Source organism: Muscardinus avellanarius (assembly GCF_963383645.1).
Source record: "Muscardinus avellanarius genome assembly, chromosome: 11".
In the NCBI taxonomy this organism is placed as follows: Eukaryota; Metazoa; Chordata; class Mammalia; order Rodentia; family Gliridae; genus Muscardinus; species Muscardinus avellanarius.
Window position 1 is genome coordinate 102,025,369 of NC_137797.1, and position 22,513 is coordinate 102,047,881.

General features: G+C 41.6%; 2 protein-coding genes across 2 annotated transcripts in view; both read right to left on the reverse strand.

Moving 5' to 3' along the window:
- Nucleotides 1-2,843: 2,843 nt before the first annotated feature.
- Nucleotides 2,844-14,723, reverse strand: CLEC7A (C-type lectin domain containing 7A; the record flags this gene model as incomplete). Its single annotated transcript, XM_080705016.1, has 7 exons — nucleotides 2,844-2,916; nucleotides 4,972-5,100; nucleotides 5,467-5,585; nucleotides 9,497-9,648; nucleotides 11,244-11,360; nucleotides 12,963-13,061; nucleotides 14,621-14,723. 7 exons carry the CDS (start codon nucleotides 14,721-14,723, stop codon nucleotides 2,844-2,846), a joined length of 792 nt encoding a protein of 263 aa, XP_080561142.1.
- Nucleotides 14,724-15,237: 514 nt separating this feature from the next.
- Nucleotides 15,238-22,513, reverse strand: part of OLR1 (oxidized low density lipoprotein receptor 1) — a gene marked incomplete at both ends in the record, with an annotated part of 20,089 nt that continues 12,813 nt past the window's right edge. Inside the window, 3 exons of the mRNA XM_080705017.1 lie at nucleotides 15,238-15,286; nucleotides 20,452-20,592; nucleotides 21,647-21,762. Of these exons, the coding sequence (XP_080561143.1) occupies nucleotides 15,238-15,286; nucleotides 20,452-20,592; nucleotides 21,647-21,762 (306 nt within the window). The remainder of the gene's footprint in view (nucleotides 15,287-20,451; nucleotides 20,593-21,646; nucleotides 21,763-22,513) is intronic.

Below are 22,513 nucleotides of genomic sequence, written 5' to 3' on the forward strand. Positions count from 1 at the left end.
TGCTCCTCTTAGAGGATTGCAGGATGCAGATCCCGAGAGTTGACAACAGCGAGGCTAGTTCCTCCAGACCCTAAGGAATGGCAGGCAGCCAGGGGACACCTATCACCCAGTTCCGCACCCATCCTACACTCCCTGAGTCCTGGAAGTTTTACCATCTGTGTCTTTGTGGAAAGAGAGGAGACTCTAGGATTTCGCCTCTTCTTGCCACCAAGGGCGCACCGCAAAGCATCCCTCAAGCTCTCCAGAGAGCATCTAAATGCTTCTGCCCATTCTTTTGATACAAAGGGACATTGAAGCCTGTCTAGGTGGAGGGACTTGTTCAAAGTCACGCTGCTGGTTAGTGATAGAATTCCTTGAATTTGCCGGGCGTGGTGGCGCACGCTTGTAATCCCCGCGCTTGGGAGGCAGAAACAGGAGGATCGCGCAGGTTCGAAGCCAGCCGCGTGCGCTGGCTTAGGAGACCCTGTTTCCAAATAAAAATGTAAAAATAGGTCTGGGAGTGTAGCCCGGAGGTAGAAGGGCTTCCAGGAACCCCAGTACCACCAAAAAAAAAAAAAAAAAGAATTCCTTGAATTCTCTGTTGTCAGTGATTGCTCTTTGTGTGAGGCTGGACTCAAACAAACGTTTAACAGCCCATTTGCAGCATCATAATCATGCCAAATGAATTTCCCATCTACCTGGGAGTTGGGATTTTTACGACGAGTGCTAACCACCCTGCGAGCTGAGAAAGCCAATTAACCATCTGTGTCTACATTTCTTGAGCTGAAGAAGGAAAGAAGAGGATTGCTTTCAATAATGCCTGGACACTCCTCTTGAACGGGCACTGTAAAGTGATATCACTTGTCAGTCTGTTAGTGCTGCGACCACAGAATAGCTGAGATGGTGTAATTTATAAAAGATGAAAGTTTATTTCTGATAGTTCTGGAGGCTGGGAGGCCCAAGATCAGGGCATTTGGCAGATCAGTTGTCTGGTGAGGCCTGTATCCTCTGGAGGCCAGGGAGGATGTCTTCTCACATGGCAGAAGGTAGAGAGAGAGAGCCAGCTAGACATATCTGCAATATAGGTATATGATATAAACAGTTTAATACACTACATTATATTACTCTATCAAGGCTTTTCTAGATGTTAGACAATATCTGAGCCAAAGCAAGCATGTTAATTATAAACCAGTGTGGACATTGTATAACCCGGGCAGCTACAGCCTGTAAGAGATCTATCAGGAAGTATACACTGTAAATTCAGAAGGGCTTCAAGCTATGTGTTATTGATCAGATGATTTAGATGCTTTTATTGAATAGTAGAAAATCAAAAATTCCCCATTTGCATTGAGTTGACTATCAGCCCATGGTATAAAAGGAATGGCTAGGTGTGGTGGTGCATACCTGTAATTCCAGTACTTGGGGGGCTCAGACAGGAGGATCACAGGTTCAAGGACAGCCTCAGCAACATAGTGAGGCTCAGAAAACTAGCAAAACTCTGTTTCCAAATAAAAACTATATTGGGCTTGGACATAGAATGTTCCTGGGTTCGATTCCCAGTACCACATACACATGGAAGAAAGACAAACTAGTTATTCATTTGTAGAGAAATAGAATTCAATCCCAACCTCTCACCCTACACAAGAGTCAACTCAAGATGGACCAAAGACCTAAAAATCAAACCAGAGACCTGAAAATTACTAGAGAAGGGCGTAGGTCCAACACTCCAGCATGTAGGCGCAGGTAGAAACTTCCTCAATAAGAACCTTAAAACTCAGAAGATTAAAACAGGAGCTAATAAATGGGATAGCATTAACTAAAATGTTCCTGTTTGTTGAAGAAAACCATCAAGAATTTAAAGAGAAAGCCTATAGCATGGGAGAAGATTTTGCCTCTGATAGAGGACTAATACCTACAATATACAGAGAACTTTAAGGATTTTAAAGTGGTGGGAGGAGGGCGAATGAAGGAAAGAAATATTTCCATTCATGTTATGCACATATATGAGAATACCAAGAACAACCTCAGTATCATGTATGGGGAAGGGGAGACGTAGCGAGGAAGGCAGGGGAAAGCCCACCGAGGGCCGTGTGCAGGCATGTTGCTACCACGTGAACTACAGTATAATGTGAGACTGCAATGCACCAATAAAAGTATTTTAAAAATAGAAAGAAAAAAAGAATTATGTCCCTGTGAGTCTGGGTGTATAGCTCAGTTGTGAGACAGCTGCCTAGCTGCCTAAAGCCCTGGGTCCTGTCCCAGCACTGAAGAAAAAAAAATTATTACTATAACTTGGGCAAGTAAAGCTAGCAGTTCTCTCTCTCCCTCTCCCTCTCTCTCTCTCTCTCTCTCTCCCTCTCTCTCTCCCTCTCTCTCTCTCTCTCTCTCGCTCTCTCTCTCCCTCTCTCTCTCTCCTCTCTCTCGCTCTCTCTCTCCCTCTCTCTCTCTCTCTCTCTCTCTCGCTCTCTCTCGCTCTCTCTCGCTCTCTCTCTCCCTCTCTCTCTCCCTCTCTCTCTCTCCTCTCTCTCGCTCTCTCTCTCCCTCTCTCTCTCTCTCGCTCTCTCTCGCTCTCTCTCGCTCTCTCTCTCCCTCTCTCTCTCTCCTCTCTCTCTCGCTCTCTCTCTCCTCTCTCTCGCTCTCTCTCTCCCTCTCTCTCTCTCCTCTCTCTCCCTCTCCCTCTCCTCTCTCTCGCTCTCTCTCTCCCTCTCCCTCTCTCCCTCCCTCTCCTCTCTTCCTTTCTCTCATCTCTCTGTCTCTCCCAGATTCTTGTTTGCTCCTGTGTGCTCTTTCTGGGAAGTGTGGACCCTCTGTCCACCGACATGCACATTTCTTTATAGCTGCCATGTGGACTGTGTGTCCACGGGTCAGGCACAGTCCACCTTGGACAACCGTCGGCAGTTTCGCTTGGTCACACTCTTGCCATGCTCTAGTCTTAACCTTTAAGTCCTGGGTAACTGTTGTCTTGCCTATTTGCTGTGGATGCATACGGTTTTATTTGCACGATCCCAAGTTATTTTCCTTAAATACAATGATTTCTTGAATTTATCCCTCCTATCCTGGGACTCAGGAGGAATCAGTCAAGCCCCAAACCAAATTAAATACTTGGCCTCTTTGCAAAACCCCATTTTGTGCTTTAATTAATTCCTCAAGTCAGCTAATCAAGTTCCTTAGCTTCTCATCCAGGATTATCTGTGCCCTCTCCACATTTTTAGGTAAGTGACAACAGACATTTGCATATCAAAATACAATTGCCAACTTTACAAAAGCCTCTGTCTTTTCTTAGATTTTCTAAATCTTTTTTTTTTTTTTTTAATGGTACTGGGGATGGAACCCAGCGGCATTCTACCTTCGAGCTACATCCCAGCCCTATATTTTATTCTTCATTTTGAAACAGAGTCTCACTGAATTGCAAAGGGCCTCACTAAGTAGCTGAGGCTGTCATTGAACCTCGGTCCTCCTGTCTCAGCCTCCCAAATGCTAGGATTACAAGCATGTGGCACCACGCCTGGCTTCTAAACCTTTAACAGCCCAAATTTATGCCTAATTACAAAGCTAATCTCACTTTTGGGGAGATTGTGATAGTGATAATGAAAATTGATAGTGATAGTGAAAATTGTGATAGTGACTTAACACACAAGCACATCATTCGGAGGTTAGAGTAGTCTTTTAATTGAAGTATAATCTGCATAACACAAAATTAAACATTTTAAAGTAAACAATTCAGTAAATTTTGCATAATTACTCTTCTTATACTAGTCAACAAAGAGTCACAACGCCTCTCTGATAATATAAACATCCCCTTTGGAAATATAAATTGCACCAATGGGAAAATTTAGAAGAAAGCAGACAAATCATCACATTTTAACACTATCTTTTAAAAGTAATTACTAAGGAATTGGTAAAAAAAAATTTAAAACACTATATAATGAAAATAATGAAATATGTCTTATATTTCAAAGTACTAATACTTTTGCCAAAGAACTGCTTATTTTTATATTATCAGATCTTGTTTTTATTATCATATTTATAGAAGAGGACTGTTCTCTAAAGATTAGCTTCTCTGCAATGTTACATTATGCCAGATTCTATTGGTCAGCGATTTGGTGAACATACTCTGCAATGTTACATTATACCGGATTCTATAGCCCAGCGATTTGGAGGCCATACTCTGAATCCTTTGGTCAAGGGAAATGAGTTGCAGTTGCTGCTTTTCGGTGATGATCATCACAATCATGAGCAATAGTGATGACAATGAAACCAGTTCTGATTGTAGTGAAGAGTCCTCCCGCCCACCACCATTTCTTTGTTTAGTATTTCAGACATATATTTTGTCATCTATATCTTTCAGACATGGGTATGTCTGACGGACTGCTAGAATTTAAGGGGGAAAGTCACAAAAACACACAATGTGCATTCCAGTGACTTTTTTTTTTTTTTTTGAGTGTCTGAGGATGGAACCCAGGGGCATTCGACCTCCAAGCTACACACCCAGCCCCAAGGTCTCACTGAGTTGCGGAGGGCCTCACTAAGTAGCTGAGGCTGGCTGCGAACCATGATCCTCCAGTCTCTGCCTCCCAAATGCTGGGATTACAAGTGTGCGCCACCACGCCCGGCTTCCAGTAACATTTTTTGAGGATGAAAATCAACTCGGTAGAGCCAAAAATTAAAATTCCTTTGAAGCACAGAGCGTTTGTGGCTTATCCCCAGTAATAACTGAGTCAGTGGTAGAGTAAGATGTCAGACTTAAGTACCCTGGATGATGCCACGTCTAGGCCTCCATTAACTAGAACACAGCATTGTCCCGCCTAGAGAGTTGGCAAGTTCAGAAGCGACTGCTTCTCCATCCTATCTCTGGCTAAGATTAAAGTTTACCATGCTCTCTTATTAAACATTTTTGGCCTTTACTGTGACCTCAAATGACACGCTTTTTGCTTTGTTTCCGCCATCCTTACAACCACACATGCTCTGTCTTCTCCTCCACCTCTTTCTTACGCTGAGAGCTCCTTCTCACAGATACTGTACGAGGGGGTATGACAGTGTTGGTCATAGATGTTTGACACGTGAATCCATGCACAGTTGTGGGGAACGGTTGTCTCAATAGCTGTGCTTCTGACTTGGAACCTGTTAAAATAAAACACGGTGATATAATTAGAGCAGACCCAAGGGATGCTCTCTACAGAGCTGAGGCTGACTTTAAAACTCTATCTAATGACCACGCTGTCCTGAGTAGCAGTGTCCGCCTCGACAGAGGCCATGTACTCTCCTCTAAAAGAACCCAGGAAACTGCCCCAGTCAACAGAACTCAGTGACTCTTCCTACAGTGCTCTTCCACCCTATTTGCTTTAACCTCCCAGCTCACTTTCTCTGCTCTACCACCGTGATTCTCTCTTTCTCATATATCAGCAGGCAATCAGGTTCCTCCCTGCAAGGCATGTTTTTAATCTCTCAAGAAAGGAGATGAAGCTTGTTGTCTCTTGAGACACTTACAAGACAGAAGAGAATGCTGATCCATCCTCCCAGAACCATGGTCCCTCAGTCTGGTTGCGAGAAAGCCCTATCCAAAACGAATCATCAGGCGTGGAAGCCACTCGCTTTTCTATAAATTCCTGGAGTGAAACAGAAATACAAGCACACGTCAGAGAGAGAGAGAACGAGAGAGAGAGAAAGAACACATTATTAAAGACGTTGAAAGAGAAGAAACTAATTTTACTTTATCGAAGCATGATGGAGGGATTCAGGGGAAAGGAGAGAAGGGATAGAGATGTACTAGAGGTAGAAGTTTATATAATACTATGTACAAATATGAAATTATCAGTACCAACCCAATGACATATATGAGGAAGGAGAGGAAGTAGGGTGGTATCCAGAGAGAAACACACCAAGTCGTGTGTACAAGTATGTTGTATCACTATAACTCAGGACGATGTGTGATTACAATGCATGAATTAAAATATATATACAAGGCTGGGAGTGGTGGTGCACGCTTGTAATCCCTGTGCTTGGGAGGCAGAGACAGGAGGATCACGCAGGTTTGAAACCAGTCTGGGAGTGTAGCCCGGAGGTAGAAGGGTTCCATCCCCAGTACCACCACCAAAATAAATAAATATATATATATATATATATATATATATATATATACACATACACACACACACACACACACACACACACACACGCATACACACGCACATAAAACACAGGTATAAGCTGACAACAACTTAAGGAGCCATGGCAATTTCGAATGTCCCAAAAGGTGTGATATATTTCTTTAGAGCCACTGTCATTTAATTTCCCCTTAAAGAATAAATTCACAAAATGAATAAAAACTGGATTTATAGTACCAATGTGCTGCACGCACTCAACAAACTAGACAAAATCCAAGGATGATCATCTCCCCAGGCAACGTTCATGGGAGATACACCTCTACTTTCTCCACAAATGAAAAGATAAATAAGACCATGAAGTGAGAATGGTTTCAGGCCACCGTTATCTAAAGTGGCTTCCAGCATCCACAATGCGGGAGCAGACTCTTTCATCCATGATGTGAGAGCGGCTTCCGGCCGCCATGATGTGAGAATAGCTTCCGGCCGCCATGAGGCAAGAGTAGTTTCTGGCCTCCATGATGCGTGGGCTGCCGGCCTCCATGATGTGAGAGTGACTTCTGGCCTCCATGATGTGGGAGCAGCTTCCAGACTCCGTGATATTGGAGCGGTGTCCCTCCACACTCCCTGCCACTGCAGCCGCTGACAGTTTTGCCTCAAAGCTGGCCCTATGGACTGAAACTGTGAGTCCCAATAACTCTTTCCTCCTCTAAAAAAACCAATAAGGCATAATAATAACAATGTTGCCATATTATCTGTCTACAGATAGGATTGTTGAGAAAATTAAAAGAGAATGCATGTAAAAGTGATTAGCCTGGGCCGGGCATGGTGGCGCAAGCTTGTAATCCCCACGCTTGGGAGGCGGAGACAGGAGGATCGCACAGGTTCAAAGCCAGCCGTGCTGGCATGAGACCCTGTTTCAAAATATAAAATAGGTCTGGGAGTGTAGCCCTGAGGTAGAAGGGCTTCCAGGAACCCCAGTACCACCAAAAAAAAAAAAAAAAAATAGTGATCAGCCTGGAACATGGTGTTTGATATTATATAATAAGTGTTTGACATGATTGTAGGGAACATGATAGCTAAGAGTTTGTGATCAGACTCAAACTTAGAGTGAACATTTCCAGCTCTCTGATTTACAAGTTGTGTGACCCTGGACATGGTACTGACTCTTTTAAGCCTTAGTTATTACATATTAGTTATTGGCTATAGATCAATGTCTCTGATGGACATAGGAAGGAAAATCTTCAAACAAAATACTAGCAAATTGAATTCAATAGCACATCAAAAAGATCACTATTAGTGTATAAACCAGATAACTAATTTTTGCATGTTGATTTTTGTGTTCTGCTACCTCACTAAATTTATTTATCAGTTCTAACAATCTTGGTGGAGTCTTTAGGTTTTTCTCTGTAGAGAACTATGATGTACAAACAGGGATACTATGACTTCTGTGTTCTCTCTCATAGGCTCAAATTAAAAAATAATAATAATAAGATGACCTGAAAGAAGAAGAGGGATAACTAGGAAGGGTGCAGGGGGATAGAGGGTAGAAGAAGGATGGATAGACATGATCAGTGCACAAAATATGCATGCATGAAAACGCCACAGTTTATCCTAGTAGTTTATATAATTAATACGTGTTAATATTCCCAATAATAAAAGTTAATTTAACAAATAAATCCCTCTCATAATTGGATAATGCCTTAGAGTTGATTTACCATTGTATGTTTTATGAATAAATAACCTGGGGTTATTTGAATTTCTGACAAACAGAAGATGATCCATTGTCAATCTTACAGGCTGGTCTAAAGGCCACAGATTCCTAGTAGGAAGCTCTTCCTTTGCTGTGTGTCTGCTATTCCAAACTTTAGTGCGGACTGCAACAGTTGGGTGTGATACTATAGACACAAAAGCCGGGGAGTCGTGGAAGCAGATGCAGAAGGTGCCGGTTATACAGGTGCATGCTGCACCTGTCCTTTCTCCTCCGAGGGCTCCCGTCCACTCACGGACCCTTGTAAGTTCCACTTTTCCTGTAACTTGTCTCATGCATGCATATATCTCTTTAAATCCCTGTGTTATTTACTGTCAGGTACCAGCTATTTAACTTTTCAGGATCATTTTTTTTTTCCAGTACTGGGGATGGAACCCAGGGGCATTCTACATCCCAGCTACAACCCTAGTCCTATTTTTTATTCTTGACTTTGAAACAGGATCTCGTTTAGTTGCAAAAGGCCTCGCTAAGTAGCTGAGGCTGTCTGAGAACCGTGATCCTCTTGTCTCAGCCTCCCGATTGCTGGGATTACAAGCGTGCGCCACCACACCTGGCTCGACTATTTTTTAAAATACATAGACCCAACATTACCAAGGTTATTGTAGAACTCTTTCTTCGTATCTTGCAAAGAGCAAGTGATCTTATAATGTTCCTATTTTTCTTGATAATTATTACAACACAGGGGAATTTTTTTTCTGTTTTACTTCACCAAATTTAGAAACTAAAATGCAAACCCAGAAAAAAAAATTATTAGGAACCTGATGGTTGTAGTCGCTCAAACATGGAATATATTTGAAAGAATTCATTTTAAAGAGAAATGTGATTTTTAAATTAATTAGTTAAAAACAAACTTTACAACCAGGTGTGGTGGCACAGGATTATAATCCCAGTATTTGGGAGGCTGAGACAAGAGAATTGCAAGTTCATGGCCAGCCTCAGCTACTTTGTGAGGCCCTCCACAACTCAGTGAGACCCTGTATCAAAATAAAGAATAAAAAATAGGGCTGGGGGTGTAGCGCAGAGGTAGAATGCCCCTGGGTTCTATCCCCAGTTCTGCAAAAAATAAAATAAAGAATTAAAAAATAGAGCTGGGAGTATAGCTTGGAGGTAGAATGCCTCTGGGTTCCATTCTCAGTTCCATGAAAGGAAAGAAAGAAAGAAAGAAAGAAAGAAAGAAAGAAAGAAAGAAAGAAAGAAAGAAAGAAAGAAAGAAAGAAAGAAAGAAAGAGAGAAAGAAAGAGAAAGAGGAATGAAGAAAGAAAGGAAAGAAAGAAAGAAAGAAAGAGAGAAAGAAAGAAAGAAAGAAAGAAAGAAAGAAAAGGAATGAAAAGAAAGGAAGGAAGGAAGGATGGGAAAGAAAGAAAGAAAGAAAGAAAGAAAGAAAGAAAGGGAGAGAGAGAAAGAAAGAAAGAAAAGAAAGGAAGGAAAAGAAAGGAAGGATGGGAAAGAAAGAAGGAAAGAAAGAAAGAAAGAAAGAAAGAAAGAAAGAAAGAAAGAACTTTACATGTTTCACACATGCCAATAGTGCAATTTAGGAGAACATTGAAAATAACTTTTCCTCAAGGAAAAGTATTATTACCTGAATTCTCCCTCGAATTTCCTGCCTAACAGATCACAGATAATTATGGCTGAGGTCTACACTTACCAGTTCTCTTGAGTTGTCTATCTTCAGGAGATTGGAGCTCAGCAGAGAGCATCGATTCTTACCTCTGTGCCAGGAGCCCAGCGACATGCTAAACAGATAACAGCTCTTCTCATGTCTGATCCAGTTATGGGGACAAGGGCTGGAAAAGGCTCCTGGAAATAAATGACAAGCCCCGCGCAGTTCATACTTCACCGTTCTTCTAGTGCGAACAGCATTCAACTCATGAACACGCAATAAATAATCACTGCGCTGTCATTAATAAGGTTTCATTTTCAATTCAAGCCACACCGATGTGATTTTAGAGCATACATCCAAATCCCCTCATTCATTCAATATTTAAGGAGTTGTGGAGTAACAGAGGTGGTGTTTCAGACTGACCTGCCTTCTTTCCTTCTTGAGTTTTGTATTCCCCCAATACAGACTCCACCCAGAACTCCCTTCTCTATTTCAACTCCCTAAAACAAGTCCATTCAAGATCGACCATTAGAATACAGAGTTGCCGGGCGTGGTGGTGCACGCTTGTAATCCCCGCGCTTGGGAGGCTGAGACAGGAGGATCACACGGGTTCGAAGCCAGCCTCAGCTACATAGTGAGGCTCTCAGCAACTTAGTGAGACCCTGTTTCCAAATAAAATATAAAATAGGTCTGGGAGGATAGCCCAGAGGTAGAAAGCCTCTGGGTTCCACCCCTAGTACCACAAAAATAAAGAAAGAAAGAAAGAAAGAAAGAAAGAAAGAAAGAAAGAAAGAAAGAAAGAAAGAAAGAAAGAAAGAATACAGAGTCACTTTATGTTAAGCTATTTTATGATATGAAACCCACTTTCCAAAGCAGAAAAGCATGTGGGCCATGGTTAGCATTTCAGATCATCTGTTTTATATATTGCTAGCTATCTAATTAAAAATAAGAGTTGGTGGGAATCCAGAAATGGAAAATTACAGGGAAAATATTGTCACACTCCACTGTGGTGGAATTAGAAGTAAAGGCTAAGTATACGTAAAATGGTAACAAAATCAATAAAATTATATGATTCAAGACAAACACATCTAACCAGACTTTTCAAGAATAGACATGTTAGTCCTTTCTCTTTTGTGTGCTTTGAATTTAAGTGTCTTAATTCTAGCCAACATTCTCCCTTCTTCACTTTTTCCCTATTATTCTTCTTTTCTGATATTCAATTTCCTCTTATGATTGTTTACTTTAAAAAAAAAAAACTGCCGGGCGTGGTGGCGCACACTTGTAATCCCCGCGCTTGGGAGGCGGAGACAGGAGGATTGCGCAGGTTCGAAGCCAGCTGCGCGCTGGCTTAGGAGACCCTGTTTCCAAATATAAAATGTAAAAAGAGGTCTGGGAGTGTAGCCCGGAGGTAGAAGGGCTTCCAGGAACCCCAGTACCACCAAAAAAAAAAAAAAAAAAAACCTGTTTCCCTAAGGGGGGAGAATACTTTGCATCAAATTATACCATCTCCTATAGATCAAAGCCTATAGTCAGCTATAAGTCAGTTCCTGATTTTAAAAAAAAGTTCAACTTACAAGTGTTTAATCATCCACCCGAATGCTTGTGAAATAGCTTCATTATGTTTATGACAGAGACAGATGATGCTAAGACAAGATTGAGGAGGGGGCTCGCCTTGAATGCGTGGCCATGGAATCTGAGCACACTCTCTTCTTCCTCTTATCCCAGGACTTAGCACCACAAAATTAACCCTTTTGAATCCAGCACTTTATTAAGCATTTAGCGCTGCTCTTGCCTGTGGTTTTCAGAGCCTTGGTGGGAACCACATTCTCTTCTAAAGGCGATTTTGTGGGCTGGCCACAGTTCTCTTTATTTCCTGGAGGAAAGTTGTCTTTCTCCAATGGGCCGCTGCCTGAACCGGGTCTCCAAAATGCTTTATATGGTGAGAACAATAATAATGACAGAAAACAATGTCATTCGGCTATGTTTGAATGTTAAAACTCCCAAACCATATTTTACTGAAATTTAAATATTTTGTTCTTGTTTTTTGTTTTTTTCTTCAGAGCTGACTATTGAGCCCAAGGCCTCATACATGCTAAGCAGGCACTCTACCACTGAGCTACATCTCTAGGCCCCTAAAGGATAAACGTGAGGGGAGTACTGGGGATTGAACCCAGGGGCATCTGCCTCTGGGCTACACCTCCAGTCATATTTTCATTTTTATTTTAAAATAGGGTAGGTCTCACTAGGTTACTGAGGGCCTTATTATGTTGCCGAGGCTGACCTCAAATCTGCAATCCTCCTGTCTCACTCCTAAATACTGGGATTACAGGCATGAGCCACTATGCCCAGCTTTGAAAGGATAATTTTTTCCTAATGGTAAATAGATGGTTTTTTGCTAGTGGAGACATAAAGATGGATACATAAGTAGATAGATAGATAGATAGATAGATAGATAGATAGATAGATAGATAGATGATAGGTAGATAGATGCAACGATGGAAAAGAAGTCAATAACTTTTATAAAGGAGTTAGAGTAAAAAAATGAAGGAGATAGAAAAGAAAGAGAATAAGGGATAGAATAAGAGAAAACTGTCACAGAATCAACTGAAACCATAAGACACTTGAAATAATAATGTCTTCTACTTTTTCTATTATTTAAAATTAGAGCTCCTTGAAAACCTGACCAGCACCTACAATATCAACTATACTCAATAAATATTTGATTAAGAACTTTCACAATGACTTGCTTAAAAATCAGTAATACTTTATTGACAGCAGAATGCTTGAGATATGAAATCTAAAGAATTCTGTTCATGCATCACAAAACTCTTCTTGTGTTAGAACCTAGTATCTGCTTCAGGCAATTCCTGGTATATTCAGAGGAGTTTATATTAAAGGTCAAGTATAAATGAGTTCCATCAATCTGAGACTGAGACGGATAAAAATAGCATATAGTTCCTTTGTTGAATCTATATGATTAGGAAGATAGGATCTTCTTTAATTCTATAGATTTCCTTCCATTAATTTACCCTTCTCAGTCCACAGTTTTACCTGGGCATGGTGATACATGCCTGTAATCCCAGTACTTAGGAGGCTGACACAGGGGGAATTGCAGATTCAAGGCCAGTCTCAGTAACTTAATAAAACCCTCAGCAACTTAGTGAGACCCTGTTTCAAAATAAAATGAAAAACAGGATTAGAGGTATAGCTCAGCGATAGAATACCCCTGGATTCAATCCTCAGTATTAAAAAAAAAAATACAGTTTTGAAATAAGTCAAGGAGAATTGAAGATTGATATAATTAATATGAATTTCTTAGATCCTCTCAATTTTAATCATGATCCCACCACCAACTACCTTATGACCCTAAAAAAGTAAAATAACCTCTTAATGCCTCAGTAGGGTGAACATACAGATTAGATTAGACCAGAAAAGCAAAGCCCTTAGAAGACTGCCTGTCACTTGCTTAGTAGCTGTCTGTAGCTGTTGTCGGTCTCACCCCCGTACTTACCCAGAGCGCCCAGGACCACAGCGATCCCCAGTGCTACCAGGCACAGGATTCCCAAAGTCACAGCAATGGTTCTCGAAAGAGGAGACGCAGCACGGGGCCCTGCGGAGCAGAGAGAGGAGGAGCTAATGAAGAAAGAGGCCGACACACCTTGGGACAAGTTCACTCCACGGTTCACCAAAATGTGGCCAGTGCTCAGGGCATCGCTAATCATCAGTGCCCAGAAAATGGAGTCATTTAGAATCGGTCTCCATCTCCTTCGCCCCTTCCCACCTTTAGGATCCCCCTTCTACAGTCGCTGGATCTGGAATTTCCGCTCATTTCCTTGATATCCACATTCGATGTCCATAGATCTTGATACCACTCAAGTCCCTGAAAGCCCCCTTGTTTTTGTGTTTTTTTTTTTTTTTTTACAGAAAATAGAGTAATATAGGGGACATAGCATCAATTACCAAGGATTCCCTTGCCTTGTCATTTTTTGGTGAGTAACTTGGGTACCTTATTTACTCTCTTTTCTTCACCTCTCTTTATGAAATTTGGAGAATAAACCATCAGGGGATCCTTGTGGGAAATAAAAGAGCTAACATGTATGGAAGCACCTCCTTTAGGAATCACGGCACTGTCCGGTCTCTCACTATTTGGCCAACACACACAGAAATACACTCAGCCTGCTGCGTCTCCCGCGCCCGGTTTTCCTACTCATCCTCCGCGATGCCCTGGACAACAATTGCATCAGCGGTCAGGAGAGGAAAGGAGTTGCCCAATGTCGACGACAAAAAGCAGAAGAAAAGAAATCCCATGTCAACACCTGTGAATCGTCTTCTCTTGAAGACAACAGGAAACGGGTTTTGTGTTAACATCACCACACCAAGTAGAAGTCTCTGTTTTTCCATAAGCGCTAAAGAAGTTGTGTAGAATTGTCAAACGAGAGACTCATAGAGGAGACTGAATCACTCATTGTTTGAGGAAAGGGATCTGTTAAAGTCTTTCCCCACGCTTCATACATTAACATTTTAAGATCCATATCCTGCTAATGGGATCTTTGAGTCTAACATATATATGTTTTCTTTCACCAATATGCCAAGAACTCCCTTTTGCTTAAAAAATCTAAATAAATCTCTTCCCACACAAAAACATATCAGATTCAAGTCTCTAAACCCTGTGATTTCCAATTTTCCTTTAGTCTCCACCAATAATTTTATAACTTTTTGTTTTGTCATCTGTCTCTATTTTTCATTCATCTCTTTCTTAGTTCTATTTCCTGATATCATTAAAATACACTTCAAGTTTTTAAGCCTCTCTCCTATATTCCACTCCTTTCTATTAAGCAAACAAGTCACTATTGAAATTCCTTCAAATTTGAACAACTTCACAGTTAATTACCAGTTCACCACTGATGAGGTATCTTTTCTATAGAAGAAAGAAATTTTATTTTCTGCCATCAAACATATTTAATTTAGATAATATTAATTAGTTCCTGAACAGTTTCCATAAGAAAAGGCTTAGTGAATATTCAAATGATCTGCAGTGACTTTTGAAAACCTTTAAAAATATATATTAATGGAAGGTCCACAGAGCATGCATCTCCTAAGTTTTCTCTACTTCTGGTGTTTTAGAATGGGAGTGCTAAAAGCAGAAAGAAAGAAAAAAAAACACCATACCTTTCTCTGAGATCACAGGTCTTCTGACGATTCCTTTAGAGCTAAAGTCTAATTGAGTATATCCATCTTCATCCACATTTTTGACATCAGAATGAAGTTCCATTGTCCGAGAGCTAAAGTCTAACTGCATATATTCCCCTTCATCTACATAATTAAAATCAGAATGAGGTTCCATCGTCCCATAAGTTTCCCTAAGTAGACACAGCGATTGAGAGTTCTTTTCTTTCTCCTAAAATGACTGCTGGTGGACAAAAGAGGATGTGTAAGTCAAATCACGTGGGCTTGGCATTTAGTGAGGCTTCTCAAGTTGTCCAACCAGATGCCCCAAAGCGGGAAGTAACCATTACGCTGTCATGATTCTCCATTTTACCCTTAGACCCTATTTCTGGGATGATAGACTCTGAAGAAAACTAAAAGCCTTCCTAGTAAATAGATGCTTGTTTAAAACCAAATGTAGATAAAGGCACAGATGGCTGTCTTCTGCCACCTTCATGACCCTCACAATTGAACTAGACATCATTGACCCAGCTCTGCCAAACTGGTAAACAACATTGATATCCAATAAGATATCATTCCATGGGAACTGTACTGGAATGCTTATTTATTTGTGTATTTTTTCATTCGGCCGACACATATTCAGTGCTCAGACGTTCCAGTTGACAGGAGCTGGAGAGGAAAGAAAAGATAACGTCTATGAAGAGTGCCTAACAGATGAGACATAGACATAAGTATAAAAAGGATGGTATGAGGTGTGTTATGGTAACAACAGAAAGGGGAAGAGGTTCTCTTTGGGATTTGTCAGGGATAATGTAATAATTGTCTCTGCACTAAATCCTACAAGTCATGTATGTTTTCTCATTCAACCTAAGGAATTGTCAGAAGTGAGATTTTGTTTGGGACTCCTGTTGGGTTCTTTCGATAAGTACTTAATGTGATTAAAATTTTAATTTCTGCTACCAAATTGCAAGATCCCAAAGAGAAAGGAATTTGTCTTATCTAGTACTAATTCTCAGTAGCTCTAGTAGTCATTATACTGCATTTGGTCAATGAATAAAACTAGATAGATAGATGATAGATAGATAGATAGATAGATAGATAGATAGATAGATAGTTTTTTCTTTTTGTGGTACTGGGGTTTGAACCCAGGGCCTCACATATGCAAAATAAATGCTTTACCACTGAGCTACATTCCAACCTGTTTTATTTTTTTGTTTATTTGTGTGTGTGTGGTACTGGGGATGGAGCCCAGAGGCATTCTATCTCTGAGCTACACTTCCAGCCTACTTTTTATCCTTTATTTTGAAACAGGGTCTCACTAAACTGCAGAAGGCCTTGCTAAGTTGCTGAGACTGACCACAAACCTGCAATCCTCCTGTCTCAGCCTCCCAAGTACTGGGATTACAAGGTGTGCCATCACACCCGGCTCTCAACCTGATTTATATATTTATTTTATTTTCAATACAAGGTCTCGCTAAGTTGCACCAGTTACTTGAAATTCCCCTGCCTCGGCCTCCAAGTAGCTGGGAGTACAGATGTGTGCCGCTACACCCAACCATATGCAAGTTTGTTTGTTTGTTTAATTGTTTATTAATTATTTATTTATGTATTTATTTTGTGGGGGGCATTCTACCTCTGAGTAGTATCCAAGTTTGGGATTTTTAAAAATTAAATTTTAGGCATTCCATATTATTTCTAAAATAAAATACACATGCTTAATAAGTTGAGCATAAGATTTTTTTTAATTGCTTATTGTTATATTTTAGTTTTGGGTAGTTTGTGGTAAGTAAATAAGCGTCCTATACAAACTATCTTAGAGAAAAAGATTAGTAAAAGCAAATGATTTGGCATTTGCAAATATACTGAAGTAGATTCCTTCTGTCGGGGGTTACATGATGATTTACTGAACGTATTTATGTTACTATTGACAATAGGTTCGAGGCCAGACTCAACCATCCATCTGGGAGTCCAGATGGATTCTCCAACGACTTCTACAAAACCTTGACAGAAGAATTAAGTCCAGTGCTTCTCAACTATTCGATTAACTAAAAAGAGATAGAATACTATCAAACTCAATCTATGAAGCCAACATTCACTTAGTCTCAAACCAATATCTCAGGAAAAGAAAATGACACTGATGAACACAGATGCAAACATTTCCAATAAAATACAGCAATTCGCATTCTAAGCTGCATCAAAAAATAGTACACCATGACCAAGTTGGCTTCCTTCCAAGGATGCTACCCTGGCTTCACACATGCCAATCAATAAATGTAGTCCACTGCAACTAACAGAATTAAGAACTAAAATCGCACGATAATCTCAATAGATGTAGAAAAAGCATTTGACAAAATCCAGTACTCTTTCATGATTGAAAAAAAAAAAGCTGTAGAGCAAACCCAAAGCCAATATCATACGGAACAGGAAAAAAACTATATTTTCCTGAAGATCAGGAACAAGACGAGGATGTCCGATATCACCACACCTATGCAGTATAAGACTTGAAATTCTAGCCTCAGCAATAAAGTAGGAGAGAAGAAATAAAGAAATACAACAAGGAAAGAAGAACTGAAATTATCTTTGTTTGCTGATGACAATATCCTTTACTTAAAAGATTCAAGAACCTCAACCAGAAGAATTAATTCTAGAGTTGATAAATAGATTCAGCAGAGTAGCCAGACACAGAATCACTTTACAAAAATTACTAGCATTTCTCTACACCAGTCATGAATCCATACAAAGAAATCCAGAAAGCAATTATATTCACAATAGCCTCAAAAATAAAATGTTTTGGAATATAACCAGGGAGGTAAAAGAAATCTACAATGAAAATTATAAAACATTAAAGAAAGAAACTGAAGATCTTAGAAGATAAAAAGATCTGCCGTGCCCTTGGATAGGCAGAATAAATATAATCAAAATGTCCACTCTACCAAAAGTGATCTACAGATTCAGTACAATCCCTATTAAAATACCAATGTCATTCCTTACAGATCTAGAGAAACTAGTCCTAAAATTTGTATGTAAAAACAAAAGATTCAGAATAACCAAAGCAATCCTCAGCAAAAAAGAAACATGCAGGGACCATCACAACACCTGACTTCAAGTGATTCTACCAGCTACAGAAGTAAGAAACAGCTGGTATGGACATAATAACAGATACACAAACCAATGGAACAGAATAGAAGATTCTAAAACATAGACTAGAGCGAGCAGTAGCCAGGGCTCCCACGGTGATGGGCACAGAGCCATCTCCCCTCAGTGAAGGGGAGGAAAGGGGAGAAGGAGGCAGGCAGGCAAGAAAGAAGGTGGAAGGAAGGAAGGAAGGAAGGAAGGAAGGAAGGAAGGAAGGAAGGAAGGAAGGAAGGAAGGAAGGAAGGAAGGATGGATCTCAACAAATATGGCTAAAGCAATTGGATATCCATATGCAAAAACAGAGCTTCAATACATAACTCAAAAGCGGCCCCACATAAGTCATAGGCTTCGTTATAGGTGTAAAATATGAATATGGCATGGTTACCCGGGACAATCATTGTTGGGAGGGGGGAAGGGAAAACAGGGGCGGGAGGGGGGAGAGGGCATCAAGTATAGTTTAAATGTATACCATTTAAGTTCAATAAAAATTAAAATAAAAAAATAAAAAAGAAGAAAGTTCTTCAATGAATAATAACCTAAAAAAAAATCCTAAAACCATAAAATGTATGTGTAGGGGGTCTGGGAGCCTGACGTGGCGGTGCACGCTTATAATCCCAGCATTTGGGAGGCTGAGGCAGGAGGATACAGGTTTGCGGCCAGCCTCAGCTACTTAGTGAGGCCCTTTGCGATTCAGTGAGACCCTGTTTCAAAATAAAGAATAAAAAAGAAGGCTGGGGGTGTAGCTTGGAGGTAGAATGTCCCTGGGTACCAACCCCAGTATAAAAAAAAAAAAAAAAAAAAAAACCCTAGGGAAAAAATCTGTAACCTTGCATTAGGCAAGAAGTTCTTGGAAACTTCAACAGAAACAGGAGCACGTAGTTCTTCAAGATTCACACTTCTGCTTTTCTGAGTATACTGTCCAATGAACCGGAAGACAAGCACATAGACTGAAAACGAAACTCAAGGAACTGACCAGCTAAAAGGCCTCAATCCCCAATACAGAGAGAGCCTAAAACCAAACAACAGGAATGCAGAGACCTCCAAGAAAAAAATCTCAAGAAGGCTCGCACAGCTAGACATGGGCACGCACAACTGTGATCCTAGTGCTTGGGAGGCTGAGACAGGAGGATCCCAAGTTCACAACCAGCCTCAGCTACCTAGTGAGGCCTCTACAACTTAGTGAGACACTGTTTCAAAATAAAGAATAAAAAATAGGGCTGGGGGTGTAGCTCAGAGGTAGAATGCCCCTGGGTTCCATCCCCAGTACTGCAAGAAATAAAATAAATATATAAATATATTATGTAAATATATAAATAAATAATAAAAATAAACTCAAAAAATATAAACAGAAAACAGGCAGGTGGTGTGTGGGGGCATGGTATTAGAGGAAGGCCATGATGGGAACTTCGGGGGCTGACTTCCCTGTAGTGACACGTTCGTTACAAAAGAACACATTTACACAGGAAAAGCATAAAATTGAACATTTTATTTTATTTTATTGTTTGGTGGTGTTGGTGTTCCTGGAAGCCCTTCTACCTCCAGGCTACGCTCCCAGACCTTTTTTTACATTTTTATTTGGAAACGGGGTCTCTTAAACCAGCAAGGCTGGCTTCGAACCAGTGCGTTCCTCCTGTCTCCGCCTCCCAAGCGCGGGGATTACAAGCGTGCACCACCACGCCCGGCCAAATTGAACATTTTAAATATGTTCCACTTAGCTGGGCATGACGGCACACGCTTGGGATCCCAGCGCTTGGGAGGCTGAGACAGGAGGATGGCAGGTTCGAGGACAGCCTCGGCAACTTAGCGAGGCTCTCAGCAACCTAGTGAGACCCTGTTTCCATGTAAGAAATAAAACTGGACTAGGGGTGTATCTTGGAGGTAAAATGCCTCTGGGCTCCATCCTAAGCACCAAAACAAAACAAAACAAAATAAAGATAAATATTTTCTATTTATTATATGCCAATGTTACAGCAACAAAGATGTTAACAGAAGAAAACATTCTAGTTTTCCCAGAAATAATACCGCGTGCGTGCGCGCGTGCGTGTGTGTGTGCGTGTGTGTGTGTAGTGTGTACATATATATGTATCTATAAACATGTAACGATGCTAAATTATGCGTGGCAACATGGAAAGGCTTTCTTTAAGGTGCAATAGCCTGAGGAAGGGGTAGGAAGGAAATATAAGCTCTGAGGATAGAGAATATTTTCAGCAGTGTTTACATACCTGGCTCAGTTTGTCCTAGAATTAAGAGCCATCATTATTATTATTATTATTATTATTATTATTATTATTATTATTTTAGGTACTGGGGATGGAACCCAGGGGCATTCTACCTCTGAGCTGCAGCTCCAGCCCTATTTTTAAATTCTTTATTTTGAAACAGGGTCTCACTGAGTTGCAAAGGGCCTCCCTAAGTAGCTGAGGCTGGCCACCAACCACGAGCCTCCTGCCTCAGCCTCCCAAATGCTGGGATGACAAGCGTGCGCCACCACGCCCGGCTCACACCTTTTGCTTTAAAGGTGCCAGGCGGCCGGATCCCGGCGTTTGCCTGGGATGCGCCCCAGGCTCGGTTTCTGTAGCCCGCTAATGATAACTTGCAGCTCACGGGGCTCTGGTGGGTTGTACCCAAGTGATGAAACACAGCTTAAACCCCACAAGGAGATGCAAAGACAGTCTCTCCTTCCAGATCTCCGCATTCACCGCGCTCTCAGCAGCGTAGCCCTCTTCTGACATATACTGAAGGCAACCACGATGCAGTCGTCGGCAAACGCGGCCCTCCGCTGGAGGTACACGCAGGCGGCCTCGGGGTAAAAGCGGCGAGCCAGGCCCTGGAGTTTCAATCTGCAGGTGGGGAGGGGAAAAGATTGGATTCACTGCCACCTAGTGTCTGGAGCTTAGCCTTGCCCGGACGCTTCCACTCCGTAATGACACTGGGAAGGAAATCTCCCAAGATCTGAAGGGACACATCCCTTTGTGAGAAAAATCCCACCCCGATCCTTACCATCATCCGACAGGGTCTGTTTCTCACTGTGGGTCAGCGTCCCCCAAAAGGTCCTCCCCATTCAACCACAGGCCTCTCTCCCCACCAAACGTTTCTAAGATGTTTGGTAAACGAAGGATCTTGGCTTCCTCAAAACCCAGGCATCAGCCAGTCACTGGAATGTCAAGAGCCGGAGACCCAGCCGGCGCGGTGCGCACGCTTGTCATCCCAGCGTTCAGGAGGCTGAGGCAGGAGGATCCAGGCTCACAGGCAGCCTCAGCTATATAATGAGGCCTTTGGCAACCCAGTGAGACTCTGTTTCAAAATAATCAATGAAAAATAGGACTGGGGGTGTAGCTCAGATGTAGAATGCCCCTGGGTTCCATCCCCATTACAAAAAAAAAAAAAAAAAACCCTGAGACCTCACAGGGTCTCCTATAAAAGAACTGTGAGACCCCAGAGGTGCCTCTCACTCATAAGATAACGTGTGTTCTTCCTTGAACCATGGCATTCCCACTTTCCTAAATAAGCTTCCCTTTTGTTTTGTTTTGTTTTTCCCTCTTTGGAAAAAAAAAAATCCCCAAGCTTCTTTCTGGCAAGAGCAGGACATCAGTGGGATAGGGTGGTGATTTTAAAGCAGTTCTGCAAGAAACCAAAAACTTCCAGTGAAGCCGAGCGTCGTGGTGCACACCTGTAATCCCAGTACTTGGGAGTCTGAGACCTAAGGATCGCAGGTTCGAGGACAGCCTCAGCAAGTCGTGAGACTCTCATCAACCTAGCGAGACCCTGTTTCCAAAGAAGAAATAAAATCAGGCTGGGGGTGTAACTCGAAGGTAGAACGCCTCTGGGTTCAATCCCCAGTACCATAAAGAAAAGGAAAACTTTCAGTGGGTGACCAAAAGGTAGGAAGCTTACAGGCTGGACCTCAAAGGAGTGCCGTCCTCCCAAAGCCAGGAGCTGCCGGGCTTCCTCTGAGACAGTCCTGTCCAGAACGGGGAATTGGAATGGGAGGTCGCTTCCCGAATGAAATTCTGTGGAGTAAGAGGCGAGTTGGTGAGACCAATGCAGGCGTTTTAGAACCTAAGTCAGTAGTGTGAGATTCACACAACTAACGAGCCCAAAGGGAGCAGGCTGTGATAGCAGTACTTGGGAGGCTGAGACAGGAGGATCGCAGGTTCGAGGCCAGCCTCAGCAACTCAGTGAAGCCCTCCGCAACTTAGTGAGATCCTGATTCAAAAGAAGAAAAATAAGATAGTGCTGGGGATGTAGCTCACAGGTAGAACAGCCCTGGATTCAAACCTCAGCACCCAAATAAATAAATACATACATACAAAATACATGTATACATTCAAAATACACACATGCATACATACATACAAAAATACACATATACATTCAAAATACATGCATGCATGCATACATACATACAAAATACATATATACATTCAAAATATATACATGCATACATACATACATACAAAAATACATGCATACATGCATACATACATACATAGGAGGCCTGGGAGTGTAGCTCGGAGGTAGAACATCCCTAGGTTCTAGTCATGGAACCAAAAATAGCAACAAGAGAAAAAGACACAAAGGAAGCCGGGCGCGGCGGCGCACGCTGGTCATCCCAGCATCCGGGAGGCTGAGACAGAAAGATCGTGGTTCGCGGACAGCCTCAGCTGCTTAGTGAGGCCCTCTGCAACCAGTGAGACTCTGTTTCAAAATAAATAATAAAAAATAGGGCTGGGGGTGTAGCTTGGAGGTAGAATGCCCCTG